Source organism: Corapipo altera, unplaced genomic scaffold (assembly GCF_003945725.1).
Source record: "Corapipo altera isolate COAL_440 unplaced genomic scaffold, ASM394572v1 164, whole genome shotgun sequence".
Lineage (NCBI taxonomy): Eukaryota > Metazoa > Chordata > Aves > Passeriformes > Pipridae > Corapipo > Corapipo altera.
Window position 1 is genome coordinate 1,829,290 of NW_020884969.1, and position 21,796 is coordinate 1,851,085.

Genomic DNA, 21,796 nt, shown 5'->3' on the forward strand with positions numbered 1-21,796 from the left:
GAAAGGAATTGTGTGCCCTCCTCATTGACAGGTTGACCCTGGGACATTTTCCAGCCACTTCACGCCCTTTTTTCCTTCAGAAATCTTGGCAAAGCCTGTGTTTTGCTGACGTGTTGTATTTACTAGGGTAAGTTTTTAGCTTTCTTTAGCTGCCAGAAACCCCAAAGCACCTCCCTCTTCATGCAGATCGAGGTTCTCGTTCCCATCAAGCTCGATTCCATCGGATGGAAGATGGATTCCTGTCCTCTGGCTGCGTGGAATGGGCTGCTCCCAACGACACATCGTGGTTTTCCTCCGAAGCAAAGTTTGACAAACACGTGGAGCTTTGCCTGGGTTTCTAAAAACCACCTTGGCCACGGTGTGGGAATAACTGCGTTCAGAAATAATGGAAAGATATTAGGAAAAGGAATTAGTGATCAATTAACACAGCGGAGGGAAGTCGTTAGAGGTGTCCCAGAGGAACCTGTGCTGGAACAGGTTGTTTAGACCCACAGCCAAGGGGCAGGAGGAAATTAGTGTACTTAGAAAGCCATGCACATAAGATTTTTCCTTGTTTTCCTGCACAACAACGGGCTCCAGGCTGGCTGATGCCACTCAGGAATCGTATTTTTAAAGTTCCAGTTGATAACTGTGAGAAAAACACAGGCTGGATGCTCGATATTAGTTAAAAAACCAGCTCAGGGTGAGGAATTCTAATGAAGGGAATGGGGAGCAAAGTGGGAAATGGTGTTGTGCTGCTGCATCCTCTGGCAGTGCCTTCACAGCTGGAGCCTGTGCTCAGCTCTTCCTTTAAAAATAAAAGGGAAGGGAGGAGGAAAATGATGCTGGGGATCCAGGGAGATGTTTGAGACATTTATGAATAGAGATATAGAATAATAGAATAATAGAGATTTATGGAGTCCTTGACAGATTAAAAAAAAAGGATAAATGTTGATTTGTGCCACAGGAAGGAGGGGTTGTCAGGTGAAGTGGGAATTAAAAACAAAAGGAATCGCTTCTGTGCAGTTCCTTGTTGGGTGACCAAACTCATCCATAGGAAAAATATCCAGTGAGAGCTGCCAAGACACCTCCCGGGGAGTCCCTGGAGAGGAAAATCCCACTGCTCTGGTCTAAGCATCAGCACCAGCCATGGGGGGATGGAATATTGGGATAAACAGACCTTTGGACTTGCCCAGGGCAATGTTCGTGATCCTGGAGCTTTCAGATCCCTTGTTGCACCTCCAGCTCTGTTTTTATGGACACTCCAGTTCCAATCTGAAGGTATTCCATGATCATGAAATCATGGAATATCCTGAGTTGGAAGGGACCCACAGATCCAGTTCCACGCTTGGGTCTCCCTGAGCTTCCTCATGAGGACATTGGGACCTCGTGTTGCTGCTTCTGTGGTGGGAAAAATGCAAATCCTTTGGTGTCCAAGACTATAATTAGGCTCTGCTCACTGGGCCAGGTTTAAGAAGGGCAGAGGGAGGAGGAGACAAGCCCTGTTTTGCCTAAATTACCCTTGGTTTAGCTTTTTTTTTTTTTTTCTCCCTGTAAACCTTCCGTTTTTACGGAGGCAGGTTAAAAAAAGAAGGTTGCAACTCGTTTTTCTTGTTTGAAATATTTCAACCCGGCACATGTTCGCTCGTGCTGGTGTTTGCACTTAACATCTTGCTGATAATTTGTAGCTGGGGGAAAAAAAAAAAAAAAATTCCCTGTGTTGCCTTTGCCTTGAACTTGATGGATGGGAGCTCGGAAAAACGAGCTGGAGCTGTTAGAAGGTCTTGTCAGGGCTTTCTGTTCAGTGGTCCTGGGTCGGTTTGTGGTTTTTTTAACCTCCTGAGCTAAGACAGACTTTTGAGGGCCTGCCTGGATGTGCTCTGGGAGCAGGCAGTGATTATGGCTTTTGGGGATAATTGTGGATCTCAGGTTGGCAGGAATGGCAGGATCCCTCCGGCAACGCTCCGGCCTCCTTGCCCAGAGGTCCTCTGTCAGCGCTGGGAGTGATAGCAAACGATTTAAAATGAGATAAAATGAGATAAAATGAGATAAAAATAAACCCAACCAGCCCTCCCACCCCGACCCACGTCATTGCCTCCTTGTCATTTGTAGTGGGTTGAGCCTGGCTGGATGGCAGGTCCCCACTAAAGCCACTCTCTCATTCCCCTCTGCAACTGGACAGAGGAGAGGAAAAAAAGCCAGCAAAGGATTCATGAGTCGGGATAAGAGCTGGGAGAGGTCACTGACTGATCACCTTCACAGGCAAAACTCACTCTAAGTGGAGATAGTACTTAAATTTATTACTGACAGCATCAGAGCCAAAGAGTGAGAAGTAAAATAATCTTAAAAACACCTTCCTTCCTTCCATGTTGTCCCTCTTCCCCCCCAGTGGTGCAGGGGGACGGGAATGGGGGTCACGGGCAGTTGTTGTTTGTGCTGCTGCTCAGGGAGAGGAGTTGGAGTCCTTCCCTTGCTCCCATGGGGTCCATCCCACAGAAGACAGTCCTGGATGGACCTCTCCAGTGTGAGCCCATCCCACAGGAGACAGTCCTGGATGGAGCTCTTCAGTGTGAGCCCATCCCTTGGGCAGCAGCTCTTCCCAACCTGCTGTCCAATGGGTCACTCCTCCATGGGGTCAGTCCTTCAGGAATGAGCTGTACCAACATGGGTTCCTCACAGGGGCCACGAGTCTTAGTTGGGAAAAACCTGCTCTGTGTGGGCTCCCCTCTCCATGGGCTGCAGGTCTCCGGCAGTTCCTGCTCCATCCTGAGTCTCCCACAGGGTCACAGCCTCCTTCCTGCATCCACCTGATCCAGCATGGAAGACTCCATGGGCTGCAGGGGGGTCTCTGCACCCCAATGCTCCCCCATGGGCACAGGGGGGTCTCTGCACCCTGATGCTCCCCCAGGGGCACAGGGGGGTCTCTGCACCCCAATGCTTCCCCATGGGCTGCAGGGGGACAACCTGCTCCACCATGTTCTTTCCCATGGGCACGGTGGGGGTCTCTGCACCCCAATGCTCCCCTATGGGCTGTAGGGGGGTCTCTGCACCCCAATGCTCCCCCATGGGCTGTAGGGGAGTCTCTGCACCCCGATGCTCCCCTATGGGCTGTAGGGGGGTCTCTGCACCCCTATGCTCCCCCATGGGCACAGGGGGGGTCTCTGCACCCCATGGGCACAGGGGCACAGCTGCCCCACCCTGTTCTTCCCCATGGGCTGCAGGAGAACCTCAGCTCCAGTGCCTGGAGCTCCTCCTGCCCCTCCTTCTGCCCTGCCCTTGGGGTCCACCTTGTCATTCCCATATTCTCACTCCACTCTTCCCTGGCTGGAATTCTTCCTGCACCAGAACCTCCTGTTCCTAAATATGTTACCCCAGAGGTGTTACTATCGCTCCCGATGGGCTCGGCCTTGGAAGCTTGTCCTGGAGCAGCTGGAATTGGCTCCAAGGGACAGGGGAAGCTTCTGGCAGCTTCCAACAGAATCCACCCCTGCAGCTCCCCCGCTACCAAAACCCAGCCGCAGAAACCCACTCCATCATTAACGCCAGGCTGTTAATTAATTAGCCCTTGCAAAACAGCCCTGCCTCGATTAGGCCTGAAGTGCCTCCTAACCGTGCCTTTCCTAGGGCAGGGTTTTCAAAACCTGGTTCCAACGTGGTAAACAAATTAAGACGGAGAGGGGGAAAAAAAACCGGCGCGTTTTGGGGTTTCTTCGCCTCGGAAAAAAGACGCTTTTTTTCCGAACGCGGCTCCTGCCGTGGGTTTGGAACCCCGGGTGGCACAGCGGGAGGGAGCGGAATTGCGTGTGTGATTTATCTCCTGGTGGCATTTCACGGGGCGGGGGGGGGGGGAGTGGTGAAAATTGTTCTCCCTTATCTTTGAGCCGGCAAGAAATACTGTTACTTTATCGGAACGGGAAAACTGTATTTTAGGCAATGAATGGCTGTATTTTAACAGACTGTGAGGGGTTTTTTTAGGCATTAAATGGCTGTATTTTAGCTGACTGTGAGGGTTTTTTTAGTCGAGAAATGGCTGTATTTTAACTAATTTTAAGGGGGTTTAAGTCAAGAAATGGCTGTATTTTAACTAATTATGATTTTTAGTCAAGGAAGGGCTGTACTTTAACTAATTGTGAGGGGTTTTTAGTTAAGAAATGGTTGCATTTTAACTAATTGTAAAGGGTTTTTTTAGTCAAGAAATGGCTGTATTTTAACTAACTAAGGTTTTTTTAGTCAAGAAATGGCTGTATTTTAAGTAACTAAGGGGTTTTTTAGTCAAGAAATGATTGTATTTTAACTAATTGTGTGGGGTTTTTAGTTAAGAAATGGCTATATCTTAACTGATTGTGAGGGGTTTTTAGTCAGGAAATGCCTGTATTTTAACTAATTATGAGGTTTTTTAGTCAAGAAATGGCTGTATTTTAACTAATTGTTAAGGGTTGTTAGTCAAGAAATGGTTGTATTTTGACTAACTAAGGTTTTTCTAGTCAATAAACAGCTGTATTTTAACTAATTTTAAGGGTTTTTTAGTCAAGAAGTGGCTGTATTTTAACTAATTATGAGGTTTTTTAGTCAAGACATGGCTGTATTTTAACTAACTAAGGTTTTTTTAGTCAGTAAATGATTGTATTTTGACTAACTGTAAGGGGTTTTTAATCTGTAAATGGTTGTATTTTAATTAATTGTAAGGGGTTTTTAGTCAAGAAATGGCTGTATTTTAACCAACTCTGAGGGCTTTTTAGTCAAGAAATGGTTGTAACTTAACTAACTTTGATGGGTTTTTAGTCAAGAAATGGCTGTATTTTAACTAATTTTGAGGTTTTTTAGTCAAGAAATGGCTGTATTTTGGCTAACTAAGCATTTTTTAGTCAAGAAATGGCTATATTTTAACTAATTGTAAGGGGGTTTTAGTCAAGAGATGGCTGTATTTTAACTAATTGCAAAGTGTTTTTAGTTAAGAAATGGTTGTATTTTAAGTAGCTGTAAGGGTTTTTTTAGTCAATAAATGGCTGCATTTTAACTAATTGTGAAGTTTTTTTAGTTAAGAAAAGGTTGTATTTTAACTAATTATGAGTTTTTTTAGTCAAGAAATGGCTGTATTTTAACTAGCTGTGGAGTTTTTTTAATTAAGAAATGGTTGTATTTTAACTAATTGTGAGGGGTTTTTAGTCAAGAAATGCCTGTATTTTAGCTAATTGTTAAGGGTTATTAGTCAAGAAATGGCTGTATTTTGACTAACTAAGGTTTTTTTAGTCAAGAAATGGCTGTATTTTAACTCTGTAAGGTTTACTCAGCCTTTGAAAGCTGAACCTGGGGAAACCGATGCTGCTAAGAAACCAAACCACTCCGTCCTGCCCCCGGTGATCGAGAAAGCATTAAAAAGGGAGCAGCACAAAGCATTAAAAAGGGAGCAGCACAAAGCCAAACAAAGTGGGGTTCGAGCTTTCCCAAATGCCCGCTCCGGGCAATCGTCACCCCTGGGAACTTTGGGATGAGTAAGATGCCACCTGCTGTGTTTACTGGCAGGAAATCGTGGATTTATGGGGGAATTATTAATTCCTGCTGGCCGGGTTTGGGAGGGCTGGGCTGTGATAAAGCAGAGCTGAGCAACAAGGAGGTCGTTGGAGTCGTGGGTGAGGACGTGGAGCAGGAGATGTTTGGGTGTTAAATCAGCAGTTTCCTCTTCAGGAAGCAGGAGTGTCACTCTTTGTCTTAATTCCACGAGTCTGGACGTCACTGTCTGTCCTGGACATGAGGAACTGTGTCACCCCCAGGCCTGTGCTGGAGTCAAGGGCACGAGGTGTTTGGGATGCTGGATGTTCCCAATATTTGCTGTTCCCAGTCTTTGCTGTTCCCAGAGTTAAGACCAGGAACCTCCTGCCCGGGACTCCTTAAAATTCCCACCCTCCCTCCGATGCTTCCCTCTTTCCACAGAACTCCCAAACACTTTTTCCAAGTCAAGTTGTCCCAGCCCTGGTGTGGCAGCAGGAGCAGGGAAGGGATTGTCCCCCTGTGGTGGCACTGCTGGGGCACCTCCAGAGATTGGGACAGTGCTGGGACACTCCCAACAAGGGAGACATGGAGAGGCTGGAGCATGTGCAGGGAAGGGAATGGAGCTGGGGAAGGGGCTGGAGCAGCAGGAGTTGCTGAGGGAGCTGGGGGGGCTCAGCCTGGAGAAAAGAGGGATCGGGGAGCACCTTTTCCCTCTCCACAAGTCCCTGACAGGAGGGGGGAGCCGGGGGCAGGTCGGGCTCTACTCCCAGGGAACAAGGGACAGGAGGAGAGGGAATGGCCTCCACCTGTGCCAGGGGAGGCTCAGGTGGGATATTGGGAATGATCCCTTCATGGAACAGGTTGTCCAGCCCTGTCACAGCTGCCCAGGGCAGGGGTGGATTCCCCATCCCTGGAAGGATTTCAGATCCCTGTGGATGTGACCCTTGGGGACACGGCTCAGTGGTGGCCTTGGCGGTTGGACTCGATGGTCTTGGAGCTCCTTTCCAACTGAAATGATTCTGGGATTTCTAAGTGTGTTGGTTTGTTTTCTTTGGGGTTTTTTTGGGGTAGGCTGAGGGTGGATGGGCAGCTGAGCTGTGACCACTCCCTGTGACGTGTTTGGGTCTGGGGCACCACATTTCATGGAAACCGCTGCTGTCAGATAATCCATCAGCAATGATGGTGATCCAGGAATGGGAACATCTTCATCATTTATTCCCTCTTTGCCTTTGAGGAGGTTTCCTTTGGCTTTTCAATCACAGAATCCCTGAATGGTTTAGGTGGGAAGGACCTTAAAGCTCATCCCGTTCCATGAGCCTTCTGCTATCCCAGTTTGCTCCAAGCCCTGTCCAACCTGGCCTTGGGCACTTCCAGGGATCAAGTAGTGCTGGAATGCCCTGTGGGCAAATTTTTGGGGGGCTCTTGGGTTGGATGGGATGTTTTACATCCTTCCCTTCTTTCCACATGGGCGGGAACCCCTAAACCCTTCCTGCCCTTGGTGTTTGCTCCTCTTGGAGCTTCTCCTGCTTCTCGTGCCTCTTCCCGCTCTTTTCCTTGTCCCCTCTCTGTGCTCTGCAAAGCAGAAAAACGCTTTAAAGGCACGTCTTTAAACCCCCACCTGCTTTATTCTTAGAACTCCTCTTCCCTCAGCTCGCCGGGACGAGTCATTCGGAGCCGCCTTGGCTTCCTGCCACCCCGATCCCGACTGGGGACTTTGGAAGCTGCTGCAGCGGGGTTGTAAATAATTGAGTCTTTGATCTTCAGGTCTCTGAGCCGACGAGGCTTTTGTCTGGAGAGCAGAGTTTAATGGAGAGCAAGCAGAGGCTTTGGTAAATGAGTTGTTCCGTGCCAGAGCCGGGCTGGCTGTTTTTTTTCCTCGGAGTGAGGAAGCGTCGGAGGCCCCGCGTGTCTGGGAGGTGCCTTTTTGATCTTAAAAAAAAAAAGAAAAAAACCCAGAAAAAAAGAGTGTATTCAAGAGGCAGGTTCTGATTTGAAGGTCTGTTTAACGTCCCAGCTTTCTCTGCCGGTTCAGTCAAATATTTTCCAGTGACTAACATTAATTATGTCTCCTTTTCTGCTCCCTGTTTCAGACACTTCTGTAATCACTGGCTCTGCAATATCTGTGTCTGTGCAAACCTCGAGGCTTCTCTGCCTCTCTTTTGCCTCATTTGTGTGGCTGAGCAGCTCTTTCATTTCCATCAAGCACCTCTGAGGTCGCTCTGGTGGTCACATTGTCTCGCTGTCACCTCGTGCTGGTCACTTGTCTTGATTCCTGATTGCTCCTCTCGTGATGTGGGGGATCCTCAGTGTTGCTGGGGGATAAATAGCGGATAATTGTGTCCCAGGGAAGGAGGAAAATGCTCCAAGGTGTTTGTTGGTGCTGGAGAAGATAAAATCCATCTCCTATGAAGCCAGGCTGGGAGAGCCAGGGGTGTTCAGCCTGGAGAAGGGAAGGATCTAGGGAGAGCTTGGAGCCCCTTCCAGAGGCTAAAGGGGCTCCAGGAGAGCTGGAGAGGGACTTGGGACAAGGGCTGGAGGGACAGGACACAGGGAATGACTTCCCACTGCCAGAGGGCAGGGAGAGATGGGAGATTGGGAAGGAATTGTTGGCTATGAGGGTGGTAAGGGTCTGGACTGGAATTCCCAGAGAAGCTGTGACTCCCCCTGGATCCCTGGGAGTGTCCAAGGCCAGGTTGGAGCAACGTGGGATAGTGGGAGGTGTCCCTTTGCCCATGGCAGAGGTTGGAACAGGGTGAGCTTTATGGTCCCTTCCCACCCAAACCATTCCAGGATTTGATGATTCCATGGAACTGGGATGGCTCCAGTCTGGATTTCCCAGTTTCTCAGCAGACAAATCCTGTGGGATATGACTCCAAGGAATTAAAGCGAAAAAACTGAGCTCCAGGGAGACCTTGGAGCCCCTTCCAGAACCTGAAGAGGCTCCAGGAGAGCTGGAGAGGGGACTGGCGACAAGGGCTGGAGGGACAGGACACAGGGAATGGCTTCCCACTGCCAGAGGGCAGGGAGAGATGGGAGATTGGGAAGGAATTGCTGGCTGTGAGGGTATTGAGGATCTGGTCTGGAATTCCCAGAGAAGCTGTGGCTGCCTCTGGATCCCTGGAGTTGTCCAAGGCCAGGTTGGACGGGGCTTGGAGCAACCTGGGATAGTGGGAAGTGTCCCTGCCCATGGCAGTGGGTGGGATGAGATGATCTTTAAGTCCCTTCCCACCCAACCCAGTCTGGGATTCCATGATTATGGATGGAGTTTCCATCTTGGGTTCATGGAATTTCTCTAGCTTTTCTCTGTTTTCCTCTCTTTGTCTTCAGTCAGAAATAATTCTGCTTTTCTTGGTCTGCAGTAAAGTTGTTTTAACCTCTTGTGTTTGAGTATCCTGGAATCCCAGAATGGTTTAGGTTGGAAAGGGCCTTAAGGCTCGTCCTGTTCCATGGGCAGGGACACCTTCCACTATCCCAGGTTGTTCCAAACCTTATCCAACCTGGCCTTGGACACTCCCAGGGATCCATGGGCAGCCACAGCTCCCACTGTCCCAGGTCCCTCATCCCAAAACCACTCCTCTCAGAGCTTGAGGAATTCGCTTTCCAACCTGCCAGCCCACTTGGATAAAGACTATTCCCTCCTCCCATCCTCCTTGGCATGCCATTCCTGTGGGATACGTGGCCCGATTCCTGTTGTTTTTAAAGATGAAGCTCGGGAAAATCCATCACGTCCGTTATTCCAACGAACTCCCTTAGAGGATTTGGAGGAATGAAGTGTGAGGTGGATAAAACTCTGGGTGTTTTTTTAAACAGGGGGATGTTTGACGTGACAAAAGAGCCCAGGGCAACGTGTTCCCCATTCCATTGATTTTCCAAACAGATCCCAGCAGCAAAGGGTTGTCGTTGACCCCTAACGGGGTCGGTTGGTTCTGCCCCGGGGCCTGACGTTCCATCCTCCTGCTCCAACAGCCCTTCCTCGGGGCTGGAGAGGGGGAATGAGGGATAAATCCGTGTTCCACGTCAGACTGTGTCTGGAGGGGGAAAACGCAGAGCTTTTCCTAGGGATGGGGGCAGGATTCTATTCTGGGAAGCAGCGAAATATCCAGAAAACGTTCCGGAGCCGAGCGGCGGCGGCGGCGCGAGCTGCTCGTGTGATTCAGCGGCCAAATTGCCTCGGAGTGTATAAATAGGGGAAAATTGGATGGGAATAGGCAGATGACATTCCAGCTGGATGCAGGTACGAGGCTCTGTGGCTGTTTTTGGTAGCAAAAGGCGACAGAAATTGGAGATGGTGCTAAGAAAAGGTGTGGGAGTGATGTAAGCACGGGAATAGGGGAACGTGGAGATGACAGGGTTTGGAACAAGGTGAGCTTTAAGGTCCCTTCCAACCCAAACCATTCTGGGATTTTCTGGTGTTCTGGGATAAAGGATACGCAGGTTAGAATCCATTTAGAGGGATTTTTGTGGAAATCAGGGATGGAAAAGGCAGGAAAGGGAAAGAGGGACCCTTCCCTGAGTCCCAAGATTCCCAGGGAACCCCCTTGTTCCCTGAACTCCTTCCCAGGGAGGAGTTGGGCTGGGGATGGATCCAATGTCAGGTTCTGGATCCAGGCTGGGAGAGCTGGGGGGGTTCAGCTGGAGAAGGATCCAGGGAGAGCTTGGAGCCCCTTCCAGAACCTAAAGGGGTTCCAGGAGAGCTGGAGAGGGACTGGGGACAAGGGCTGGAGGGACAGGACACAGGGAATGACTTCCCACTGCCAGAGGGCAGGGAGAGATGGGAGATTGGGAAGGAATTGTTGGCTGGAAGGGCATTGAGAGTCTGATCTGGAATTCCCAGAGAAACTGTGGCTGCCCCTGGATCCTTGGAATTGTCCAAAGCCAGGTCAGACGGGTCTTGGAGCAACCTGGGATCGTGGGAGGTGTCGAGGTTGGAACTGGATGATCTTTAAGTCCCTTCCCACCCAAACCATGCCAGGATTCCATTATTCAAACACTTCCTGCACCGAAGTGTTCCCTCTGGGAAGGGCAGTTTTCCTTTCCTTTGTCTCTGCTGACTCTTTCCACAGAGATCTTGCCAGTTTGATTAAAGTCCCATAAATCCACTTGTGTCCTGATGTAAATCCAATATTTAGGACATAACTTTTCATCCTGTATTTCCTGCCCTCTCCAGGTCTCTGAATTCCCTTTGATATCGGGCAGGGGAGGTGGTGCTGCTTGGGCACTGGAAAAAACGTGGGAATTCGCTGTAAAATGGGTTTCCTTACAAATTTAGGATTCCATCCCGTTGTGTAACGAATCTTTGTGCTGAGTAACAACCATCAATTCCCCTTTGACAAGCCCTGCTCGGGAACTCCTTCCGGAAAACGGCAGCTTATGGAAACCTGGAGAAGCTTTTCCTTGGTGGCCGTTCCCAACATTTCCAGATTTGGCCTCTGAACTCCTCAAATATCTTCCCTGGAGTGTTTGGTTTTAAAGGAAATGGAATTTCCCCCTTTTGCAAATCGGAGAAATGAGTGTTTAAAGCTTGGAATTGGAGCAAAGGCAGCAGGAAAGTCCATTTTCTCCTCCATTTTTCAGGTAGTGCCGGAGTTGTGTTGCCAGAATCCCCTTCCCTGGAAGGTTTACTGTCACACACATCCATCTTTTTTCTTGGAAATGTTGCTTTATCTGCTTGGACTTGGCCTTTATTTTGCTTTTCTAGATCTTTTTAAGCCACATTTCTCTTTCCAGGAGAGGACTGATGGATTTAATTTATAATTTTACCATTAAAAATCCCATTGGTGCCCTTGGGAGTCGTTGCATTTTAGGGTCTGTTGGTGCCCATTAAATCCAGCATTTTATATCCTGGCCATAAATTTACTTGGGGAGGGGGGAGGTGTGTGATATTATTATTTTTGTCAGTATTCCCCCCCTGATTGGAGGTGTTAATATGAACATAATATTATTATTACCCCTTTTCTACAAGGGGTGAGTTCTCTGCTGCCTTTTTTCCCCCCCTCCAAGCCAAAGTTTCTCCGGAATTCTTGCAAATCACGTCTTCCAAAGTGGGTGTTTTGGAGCCTGTTAATGAATCACACTTTGGCAGTGTTTGCCCTGACGTGATAAACAATTGTTCTCTTGGCCTGTCAGATTATTGAGCCACAAACTTGGAGACGTTTTACGTGGTTTTTGTTGTTTTCTTCTTTTTAAGATGCTTTTTTTTTGTTGTTGTTGACAGCCTGTCCCCCAAATACCTCGGTCTTTTTGTAGACTTTAACAGTCTGAAGTGAGTTAATATTATTTTTTAGTGAGTCTGAGCCCACTTGGGTTTTTTTGCTGGTTTTTTTTAGGGCTTTTTGGTTGGGTTTTTTTTGGTGCAGTTCTGCTCCATCGCGTCCTAAGGTAGGTAGTGGAGCTTTATTTCACCTCAGAAGTTTCCAGCCATCCAGAGCTGCAAATGGGATGATGAATCTTTAGAGGCACCTAATAAAGAGCTGAACTTAGTCATCCTTGTGATTTTGGTGTGCAATATCCTGTCAGGGATGGGCAGAACATCCCTCTCTCACTCAAGGTGTCCTCTTTTCAGCAACATTTAATATTCATTCCCAGATCATCATTTGGGACCATTAACGAGACTGATATTCCTCTCAGACTGGGGCTGTTAATCCTGCCTTGGGACTTATCCAGATTACCTCTGCAGCTTCCAAAGGAGAAGTTCCCTTTTCCTGCTGGAAATCTTCCCTCCTGTGCTGCAGTCCTGTTACACAACCACCTTCTCCCGCAGGAAAGGTGCTCGAGGGCAGTGATTCCGGTGTGGAATCCTTCCTGGAGCTTACATGGATCGATGGTTTCCTTTGGTTCAAAGGCTGCTTTGGGTTCCTTTTTCCCTTTATTTCACTCTCTCCCAGGTCACCCACTCACCATTTGTCATCAGGAGGGGAGGTTTTCTCCTACCTGGAGTAATTAGTCTTTGTTAGAGCTCCGGTGATAAATAGCAGAGGAGGAGGAAAAAGGGAAACAATGAGTTTTGTTTCGGCGTCAGACTCTTCCAGTGAAGCTGGGAACGCGCCGCTCGCTCCCAAAGGGAAGGGATTTGTGGGATTTTTCATGGCAAACCTTGTCCATCTTGTGTCAATCCTCCAGGCTGCCACAGTCCAGTTCTTTGTCACACAAAACAAGCCCCCAGACTTTTATTAATGTGTTTCTGAATCATTTCAACCCAGGCGTTGCCGTGAGGGTAAAGGTAACTCTAACCTGGGAATGACGTAGAAACTCTCCCCTGGGAGATGCTGGAAACCCTTCTGAAGTTCCCTGTGAAAGCTTCCCGGTTTGAAGAGAGGATTGGTTTGGATTTTTTCTAGGTATTCTGAGCACAGCCTGACCAAGTGTGTGGGGATAACGATCGAGACGAGGCCGGATTACTGCCTGAAGAGGCACCTCAGCGACATGTTGTCCTACGGCTGCACGAGGCTGGAGATCGGGGTGCAGAGCGTCTACGAGGACGTGGCCCGGGACACCAACAGGTGAGGGCAGAGGGACACGGAATCCTGGAATGCTTTGGCTGGGAAGGGACCTAAAGCTCGTCCAGTTCCAACCCCGACACCTCGCGCTATCCCAGGTTGCTCCAAAACATGTCCAACCCGGCCTTGGACACTCCCAGGGATCCAGGGGCAGCCACAGCTTCTCTGGGAATTCCAGACCAGCCCCTCAACACCCTCCCAGACAAGAATTCCTTCCCAGTATCCCACTCAAATCTCCCCTTTTCCAGTGGGAAACCATTCCCTGTGTCCTGTCCCTCCAGCCCTTGTCCCCAGTCCCTCTCCAGCTCTCCTGGAGCCCCTTTAGGCTCTGGAAGGGGCTCCAAGCTCTCCCTCCATCCTTCCCTTCTCCAACCTGGTCATTCCCAGCTCTCCCAACCTGGATCCAGAGCCTGACATTGGATCCATCCACAGCCCAACTCCTCCCTGGGAAGGAGTTCTGTGAACAAGGGGCTTCCCTGGTAATCTCGGCACTCAGGGAAGGATCTCCCTTCCCCTTTCCTGCCTTTTCCATCCCCACATTCCATAAAAATCCCTCTAAATGGATTCTAACCTGAGCGTCCTTTATCCCAGAATCCCAGAATGGTTTGGGTTGGAAGGGACCTTAAAGCTCATCCTGTTCCATGGGCGGGGACACCTCCCACTGTCCCAGGTTGCTCCAACCTGGCCTTGGACACTCCCAGGGATCCAGGGGCAGCCACAACTTCTCTGGGAATTCTATTCCACCCTCCCAGCCAAGAATTCCTTCCCAATCTCCCATCTCTCCCTACCCTCTGGCAGTGGGAAGCCATTCCCTGGGTCCTGTCCCTCCAGCCCTTGTTCCCTGTCCCTCTCCAGCTCTCCTGGAGCCTCTTTAGGCTCTGGAATGTACTCCAAGCTGTCCCTGGATCCTTCCCTTCTCCAGGCTGAAACCTTCAAAGCTTCCAGCCTCCAGTGGCTGCTCACTGGGCCCTTCACGAACACTCTTGGGAATTCTCTGTTTCCTTGACTAATCCCCACTTAACAGAGAATCTTGAAACATTTCCCTCATTTTCTTGCTTTTGTGTCCTCGTTTCCGTCAAGAAAAATTATTAACCTGCATTTTAATGGCTTTCTTTGGGATATTGTTTACACCAGGGTTTGAGAAAATGGGACTGTGATGCTTTATTTTCAAATATATTTGCAGGAGGCCTTTGATTTATTCCTCAGCATCTTGGACCCGTGACCAAAAGAAGTGTTTTCCTACATGGGAAAGCGTGGAATATTTTGTTCATCCCACCCCTGACAGGCAAACAAACCAATCTCTCCTCTCTTTGTTTATTTATTTATTGCAAGGCTGATAATTCTGCTGAGATTTTAAAATGAGTGATTTTTCACTTGTTTTTTGTGGTTTTTTCACTTCATTCAACTCGTTCCCTCTTATCCCGTATTCCAGTCACTCCCAAAGTTGTTTAATAACCACAGTCTCAGGTGGTGACAGATTCAGGCAAAGCACATTTTTGGTGATACCCACCTTAAAGGCAGCAGAACAAAGCTGGAAATGTTGGGCATTTTCTTTCTCCTTTTCCTTTTAGGGCCTCCAAGGAAGAATCCCAAATGGATTTTCTTCTTTGGCACTGCCAGAGCGTGGGAATGTGGGATGGCACTGCCAGGAAACCATCAGGCTCCAGGTCCCAAAAATGCAAGAAAAGCCATTTATTGAGGAGCCCAAGAGCTCATTTCAGAGGTGGTTTCCTCCTCTGGATGTCAGAGTTTTCCAGAGGAAAGGATCCATCCTAAGGAATGTTCTTAGTCTGGGGCCTTCAGTCGTAGATTCATTCAACTCAATTAATTCATTTATCAATTAATTTCCCTTTTTTTTCCACTCGAATCTTTCAAAGGTGGAGCTTTAAAACCTCTCTTTGCTCCCACTTGAGTTTTCCACCAGTTTTTTTGTGTCACATCGGAGCAGGTCCCACAAATCAACCCGAAGCTCTTCCCTCACTTTTGGCTTTTGGTCCCTTTTCCCCAAGGAAACCCTTTGCTTTCCAGTTGCTGGCTCAGAACGGGAATAAAGGGATGTGTTCCTGCCTTGATTTCCCTCAGAGCCAATCCTGGATGGAATTATATTTTATATTATAATTATATTTATATTATATATCGTGTATAAAATATACACTGTGTATTATATAACATACAATTATACAATATATATATATACAATTATATATATAAGTGTGTATATATATAATATATATGCATATATATGTGTGTATTTATATGTATATATATGTATATAGAATATATATGTATATAGAATATATATACACAATTATACAATTATACTATATATAATTATACATATAAATGTATATATATAATATATATGTATATATGTGTGTATATATATTATATATATGTATAATATATATACACAATTATACAATTAAACAGTATATAATATATGATTATCATCATAATGATAATTTATATTAGAATCATATTTTATATTAGAATTATATTTTTATCTTCAAATTCTATTTTATATTGTAATTATAAATATGTTACATATGATATAGAATACATAATTATATATTATATGTTATCTTAGAATTCTGTATTATCTTAGAATTCCATTTTACATGAGAATTCTGCTCCATTTTTCAAAAGCCTCCCGCAGAAGTCCTCGAAGGGCTTTGCTGCAAATGCTCCCTCCAACTTTTCAGGGCGATGAAAATCGAAACACGCTTGGAGAATAAAAAAAAAAAAAAAAAAAAAAGGGTGATTCGAGTTCCTCTTCCTTTTGAAATGACCTCATTTTGCTTCTGCTCCTCTTTGTGTGTGGGAGCGACGTGTTGTTTCTGGTTTTGTTTTTTTTTTGGGCTTTCAACTTTTTAATATTTCGCTCGTAGCAAAATGTCAGATTACAACCAATTAGGCAAACTGTTGGGGAAATTACTTTCTATTCTGTTCCAGAAGTCATTAGCGAGGTGGTGTTGGGTTGTTTTTTTTTTTTTTTTGGTTGTTTTTTGAGTGCTTTCGGCGGCTGCGAGGCAGAAAAATATTCGAGAACTGATCTTAGGCATCAAATAATCGAGTTATTGATGCAGCTCGAATTCCACTTCTAATAAGAAAATAATTTTTATTTATGAAGCGAGTCTCCATTTCCTCCCCTCGGGCTACTCAAGGGCCTGAGTAATGTTGTCCTTGAACAGCCTTGGAAAAACACGGTGACACTTGTGAAAAAAAAAAAAAAAAACAAAACAAAACACCAAACTAAAAAAAATCATAAATAAAACTGTAGGGAAAAAAAGCTGCATTGAGGGAGTGAGTGGAGGTGGAACCTTCTGGAAGAGAGGAAGGAATTGAGCCTTGAAACCAGGGAAGCAACTGCTGGTTTGGTTAAAATAAGGGCTGGGTGCCCATTCTGGGTCAGAATTAAGTGTAAATGAACAGATTTAGGACTGAGGTGCCCAGATGGGGGTAATTTTTCACCCCAAAGGGCCGTGGAGGAGGAGAAGAGTCACGTCCTTGGAGCAGGGAATTCCAGAAGGTGGGGTGAGAGTGTGATGGGGAGCAAACAGGGTTTGGAGAGGGAAGGTCAGGGGTTGCTGAGGGGGTCGAAATGTCCGGAGATGTCCCGAAATCTCAACCAGGGGTGGGAAGAACCAAAGCCAGGACTTTGTGGGAAGACTGGTCACTGGGGTGGGAATTCCCCCATGGCTGTTTGTGGAGGCTCTGGAGCTGTGGAGGTGGAAGGAGAGAGGAATTTGCTCAAGGATAATGAACCTCTGTTCCTCCTGTGGTTTGGGATCCAGGTCTCTCCAAGCTCCTGAATCTGAGCTTGGTTTGATGTCAGAACGTGGAATCCTTGAGGAATCCCAATTCAGCCCATGTTTCGGAGCTGAGAAAGTTGGTCTTTCTCTAACAGGAGTGTTTGGGAGCATGTTTTGGGATGGTTTTCCAGCTGCCTAGTTTTCCTGTTGTTTATGTCTTCTCCTTTCCTGTTGTTTTTGTCTTTGGTTGTTCCTCATCCTGATTATCCGCAGCCGCCACTGCACCGTGTCCTCCTTGTGCTGTGGCACCAACTGGTGTCTTGGCTTTCCCAATTGGATTTCAGCAGCTCTCCCAAGTTTCTCCAGCTGGGATTTGAGCAGTTGGAGCCTTGGAGTGGCTCGGCAGCAGTAAACTTTTAATACTTTATTAAAAACACCTTTTTTTTCCCTTATGGAGTTCACTTCCAGCCACGTTCCAGACTCAACCCGCTCTCGCTTCCCGGAGTTAAATCTCAATTAAACATCTCCAATGTGGCTCTTCCTGCCTGATCCTGGATCTCTTCCCTCTCTTCCCAGAGGCCACACGGTGAAGGCTGTGTGTGAATCCTTCCACCTGGCCAAGGATGCTGGATTTAAGGTGGTGGCCCACATGATGCCTGACCTCCCAAACATGGGCCTGGAGAGGGACATGGACCAGTTCGTTGTGAGTATGCCTTAAAATACCCGGGAATTTCTCGTGTTTTCCAGCTTTTTCATCCAACTCTTTTCGTCCTTACCTCAGCCATTAGTTCTGATCCAACCCAGGCTTGTTTTTCTTAAGGACAAATAATTGAAAAATCAATTTATTTTATTTATTTTTTTTTTTTGGAAAGGTGGAGGGTGAGAAAAGATTTGTTGAGCTACTTCATCCAGAAAATTATATCCCTGCCTCATGAAAGCCTGAGTCACCAGGGTCCCTGTGGAATATTGCTCTTCCCATATTAACTGGGGCTCTTGCTTTTTTTTTTCGAAGTTTTCTTCCTGGGGTTTAGAATAGTGCACAGTTGCAAGTTGAAAGAAGGCAATTAATTGCAAAATGAAGTGTACAGGTGTGTCATGAAGCATCTCTGTTCTTGGCTGAGTATCTTTGTCAATGGTGTAGAAGAAAACAGAAAATGATTCCTGGAGAAACGGAAATGAGGAATAAAGTATAAACAGTGCAGGGAATTAACCACTCTAGGTGGTAGTTTGGTAGATTTTCATTATTTCTTGTATTTTTTTTTAAGTCAAAATCGGTTGTGTTTTTAAAATAATGCAGAAACTGGGACGTTTCCTAAGGAGTTTTATGCAGAATTCCTGAGCACAATGTCTTAGTACTTTTAACAAATATTGTATTTGTGTGTCTGAATAAGGGAGTGGGGCAAAGGGATGTGCACAAACCCAGAGGTGCAGCCAGAACTCAAAATTCCCCCTCCAGGCTCTCCTCCTGGGTTATTTTCCTACCCTGCTGTAGATAAGTAGAGTGTGGACACGACGTAGGATTTTCCAGGAATTACTCGTGGTGCGGAACCTGAGTCCCTCCCCGATGCCTCCTGAAGTTCCAGCTGGTTTTATGTGGGTTTTATGTGTTTTTACGGGTCTGTCACGAGCCAAGGGGAGACAATTTGTGGCGTTAAATGAGCAATAATGACAAAAAGATTTAAAGAGCCAGCAAGGAGGAGCTGGTGAGCCGAGGTGTTTGCAAGATGTCAGAGTGGAGAGGGAGGGATTATTTAGGGCAGGATTGCAAGCTCCTGTAGGAAGTATTTAGTGCTTGTTGTTCTTTGCTGCTTGTTCATGATGGGCGGTTAAAGATTTCCCACCGTGGGATCTGGAATTGCTCCTGTTTCGCTGCAGATTTGGGAATAGGTTTGGAGGGTTTAAGTTCAAGTGATGGCATCACTGAAGGTTGTTGTGTCCCTTTCTAAAGGGCAGCTTTTTGCAGGAATTTTGCAGGGGGCAAAGTTTGCGGGAGGGAGGCAAAAACGTGGCGAGGAGGCTGGAACTGGGAGAGGGGGAACGAAAAGGAAGCCGGGCATGGAAAAGCAGGAGAAGGAGAAAACAGAGCAGAGAAGGGCAAGTGGTTTGTGCTGTTTCTGCCCAGGGAAGTCCCTTGGCTTTGGGAGCTGGGAAAAGTCCTCGTGGAAAGACTTTTGTGGAATGAGGTGAGTTTTAAGGTCTCTCCCAACCCAAACCATCCTGGTGAAAACCAGTGTGGATGGCAGGACTCTGGACGTGGAAGGAAGGAATCCACATGGGATGGGAAAGGATGGGAAGAGAGAGAGTAGGTGAGAACAAGGCCTGGAGAGAATTAAGATATTTATAAATTTATGAGAGGAAGGGTTAAGATAAGATGGGAATTTTTTGCTGGGGGGGCAGAGTTGGCAAAAAGAAGCTGGTTGGAGGGTCAGGGAAGAGAAATGGGGAGCAGAGAAATCCAGGTGGGAATTAAGGAGGGGAGTTCAGGAGGGCAGACAGTGATGGGGGTAAAGACCAACTCTTTGGGAATTTAAAGCAGGACTCATGGATCAAATGAAGGTTTGGTGCCAGTGAAGCTCCAGAGGAGGAGCTGGAGGATGAGGAATCCATGTGGAGGATGAAGCCCTCAAGTGATGAGAGGGGGAAAAGTGGGAGCTGGGGAGGGAAATTGGAGGGGAAGAGGTGATGGATCACATCAGCATGGAGAGGAGTTGTACCTGTGGTGATCAGAGAGGAGAAAGGGTGGGAAAGGAGAGGAGCAATCCCTGATTCCCGTCTTAGAGGTTCACAGGGTTCTTGCTGTGATCCCTGTGCATCCCAGGGAATGGAGCTGCAGGGGATGAGAACGGAGAGGCTGTGGATCGCTGGGACACGTTTCAAGATTGGAATGATAAACAAGAGACTTCTTTTTACCCCCTCCTTTGCTTTCTCATCCTTTTTTAAATGTGTTATAATTTAATTTCTAAGCATCCTTTGTCCTAAATATGAGAGAAAAGGGGTAAAACCAACTCCTTTCTTTCATTAATCTTTTTTTTCTGGTGCACATAGCAGGTGTTCAGCTGGCTAATTCCTTCATTCCCAGGGATCCAGCTGATCTGAATCCCAGTACATTCTCTGTTTCCTACCTTAAAATTTTATATCATCCTTTTGGGTTATTAGAACAACTTATTTCTGTGTTGTGCTGCATAAATATTAGTCCAGGCTGGTAAATATTTAGACACTTCTACTGCATAAAACTAATGGGGCAGTGAAGAGAGGAACTCAGTGGAGGCACAAAGCTGCTCCTTGTGCAGGGTTCTCCGAAAATGTGGCATCTTCTCACAGTCATGGAATGGGTTGGGTGGGAAGGGACCTTAAAGCTCATCCAGTTCCAACCCCGACACCTTCCACCGTCCCAGGTTTCTTCAAGGGAATCCAGCCTGGCCTTGGACACTCCCAGGGATCCAGGGGCAGCCACAGCTTCTCTGGGAATTCCAGCTCAGCCCCTCAACACCCTCCTAGACAGGAATCCCTTCCCAATATCCAACCTGAACCTACTCTGTTTCAACTGAAAGCTGTCAGTGGGGGGTGGTGGCACCCACGGTGATCTGAGATCCCAAATTAGTGGGGAAGATGCTGTGGGAGCATCAACCCCTTTCTGTTCCTGATGCACTGAGGGGAGGGAAGTGGAAGCGAGGGAAGAGCAGGAATCTGGTGTTAGAGAATCCTGGAGCCCCAGAATGGGTTAGGTGGGAAGGGACCTCAAAGCTCATCCCATTCCAACCTTGACACCTTCCACCATCCCAGGTTGCTCCAAGGGAATCCAACCAGGCCTTGGACACTCCCAGGGATCCAGGGGAAGCCACAGCTTCTCTGGGAATTCCAGCCCAGCCCCTCCTCACCCTCCCAACCAGGAATCCCTTCCCAATATCTCACCTCTCCCTGCCCTCTGGCAGTGGGAATCCATTCCCTGTATCCTGTCCCTTCATCCCTTGTCCCCAGTCCCTCTCCAGCTCTCGTGGAACCCCTTTAGACTCTGGAATGTGCTCCAAGCTCTCCCGGGATCCTTCCCTTCTCCAGGCTGGACATTCTCAGCTCTCTCAGCCTGGATCCAGAGCCTGCCATTAGATCCATCCACAGCCCAACTCCTCTCTGGGAAGGAGTTCAGGGAACAAGGGGGTTCCCTGGGAATGTCGGGACTCAGGGAAAGGTCCCATTCCCCTTTCCTGCCTTTTCCATCCCCACTTCCATAAAAATCCCTCTGAATGGATTCTGAGTGTCCTTTATCCTGGAATTCCAGACTGGTTTGGGTGGGAAGGGACCTTAAAGCTCATCCCGTTCCATGGGCAGGGACACCTCCCGCTATCCCAGGTTGCTCCAACCTGGCCTTGGACACTCCCAGGGATCCAGGGGCAGCCACAACTTCTCTGGGAATTCTATTCCACCCTCCCAGCCAGGAATCCCTTCCCAATCTCCCATCTCTCCCTGCCCTCTGGCAGTGGGAAGCCATTCCCTGGGTCCTGTCCCTCCAGCCCTTGTCCCCAGTCCCTCTCCAGCTCTCCTGGAGCCCCTTTAGTCTCTGGAATGTGCTCCAAGGTCTCCCTGGATCCTTCTCTTCTCCAGGTGAACACCCCCAGCTCTCCCAGCCTGTCTGAAAATAGCATTGACTTTTGGGGACGAAAGACACCTTTGGCTTATCATGAATCTTTACAGATGTTTGATTTTTTAGTTTTAAATACGTTAGGGGAAAAAAAATCCCTTTATTTGTTGTGCCAGTCTCCTTCCCAGCCACCTGCTTTTCAGACCAGGGACAGAAGGAACCAAGTTGACTTTAGGAAGAGCTTTAAGCACCTTTGCCTTCATCACCAGTTGATATATGAATTCCAGAGGCTTCTCCTGGGAAGGCAATAACTTGCTGATTGTGCTGACCAGGGACTAAAAATCCTGGGCGCTTCTTCAACTTGAACAGGTAATTACAGTTCCAGGAGCAACATTGCCTCTGTCCCTTCTGACCTATTGATTTCCAAGTGTCTCCTGCTCCTTCCATCCAGCAGCAAAGGTGCCTAGCACTTCTTCTTCTTCTGCAAACGTGTCAGAGCTCTG

General features: G+C 47.5%; 1 protein-coding gene across 4 annotated transcripts in view; it reads left to right on the top strand.

Moving 5' to 3' along the window:
• Positions 1–21,796, top strand: part of ELP3 (elongator acetyltransferase complex subunit 3) — a 46,630-nt gene that overhangs the window by 20,864 nt on the left and 3,970 nt on the right. For 3 of the 4 annotated variants that reach the window (XM_027665060.1, XM_027665061.1, XM_027665063.1), the window contains exons 7-8: positions 12,807–12,968; positions 17,294–17,420. In XM_027665060.1, coding sequence (XP_027520861.1) covers positions 12,807–12,968; positions 17,294–17,420 — 289 coding nt within the window. Of the gene's footprint in view, positions 1–12,806; positions 12,969–17,293; positions 17,421–17,589; positions 17,668–21,796 lie in introns of those variants that run through there. The other variant, XM_027665062.1, reaches the window with a different exon arrangement.